This window comes from Elephantulus edwardii, unplaced genomic scaffold, assembly GCF_000299155.1.
Source record: "Elephantulus edwardii isolate Elephantulus edwardi_28Jun2011 unplaced genomic scaffold, EleEdw1.0 scaffold00296, whole genome shotgun sequence".
Lineage (NCBI taxonomy): Eukaryota > Metazoa > Chordata > Mammalia > Macroscelidea > Macroscelididae > Elephantulus > Elephantulus edwardii.
Window position 1 is genome coordinate 1250503 of NW_006400046.1, and position 655 is coordinate 1251157.

General features: G+C 61.4%; 1 protein-coding gene across 1 annotated transcript in view; it reads right to left on the reverse strand.

Annotated features, from left to right (window-relative positions):
* Nucleotides 1-415: 415 nt before the first annotated feature.
* Nucleotides 416-655, reverse strand: part of ZSWIM4 (zinc finger, SWIM-type containing 4) — a 27774-nt gene continuing 27534 nt past the window's right edge. The window contains exon 14 of the mRNA XM_006900781.1: nt 416-655. This exon is cut by the window's right edge and continues 37 nt beyond it. Coding sequence (XP_006900843.1) covers nt 416-655 — 240 coding nt within the window.

The following is a 655-nucleotide window of genomic DNA, read 5'->3' on the forward strand; positions in this document are numbered from 1 at the left end:
GGAGCTCGTGTCTGCTACATTGCCTTTGAAGGCTGTTTCTGTCAAGTCCTACCTCCTGGCCCCGCGGAGCCTGAGCCAGGCCTGTACGTTGAGGAAGCTTGCCTATTGCTTTTGGGGTGCCCAAGAGGGGTCATACCAGTGGCCCAAACCCTCCACCTTTCAGGCCTGTGGGTGGTGGCTATGGCTTCTGATCCTCGCAGCTTGCACGCTCCTAGGCACGCACGTGGCAGGATGCCACCCCTTGCCCCTCACTTCTAGTTGGGTTTAGGGGAGCAGGTGACCGAGACTATCTTGCTCCAGACTCGCTGGTTCCTTCCCTGACTTAATACTGAAATAGGCCACCACAGCCGAGGACCCCTGCGGAGAGTGGTGCCAAGGGGTTCCCGCAGTGACGGGGGGGACCGGCCCCGGCCCCTCAGCCGAAACGCTCCCTCACTAAAAGCATGAGTTTCTTCTTGCCCTTGTAGGTCTGTTTGAGGTTCTCCAGGAACTGGGCGAACTGCAGGTGCCCATCGGGCGCCAGCAGGAAGGTCTCGCGGGCCTTGCCCAGGAATTCGATGAAGTCGCCGTAATGCCGCGGGCTGATGTGCGTGAGGCGCGAGTGGCTGGTGGTGATGTAGGCCGCCACCGCGGCCTCCAGGAGCTGGCACAGGGG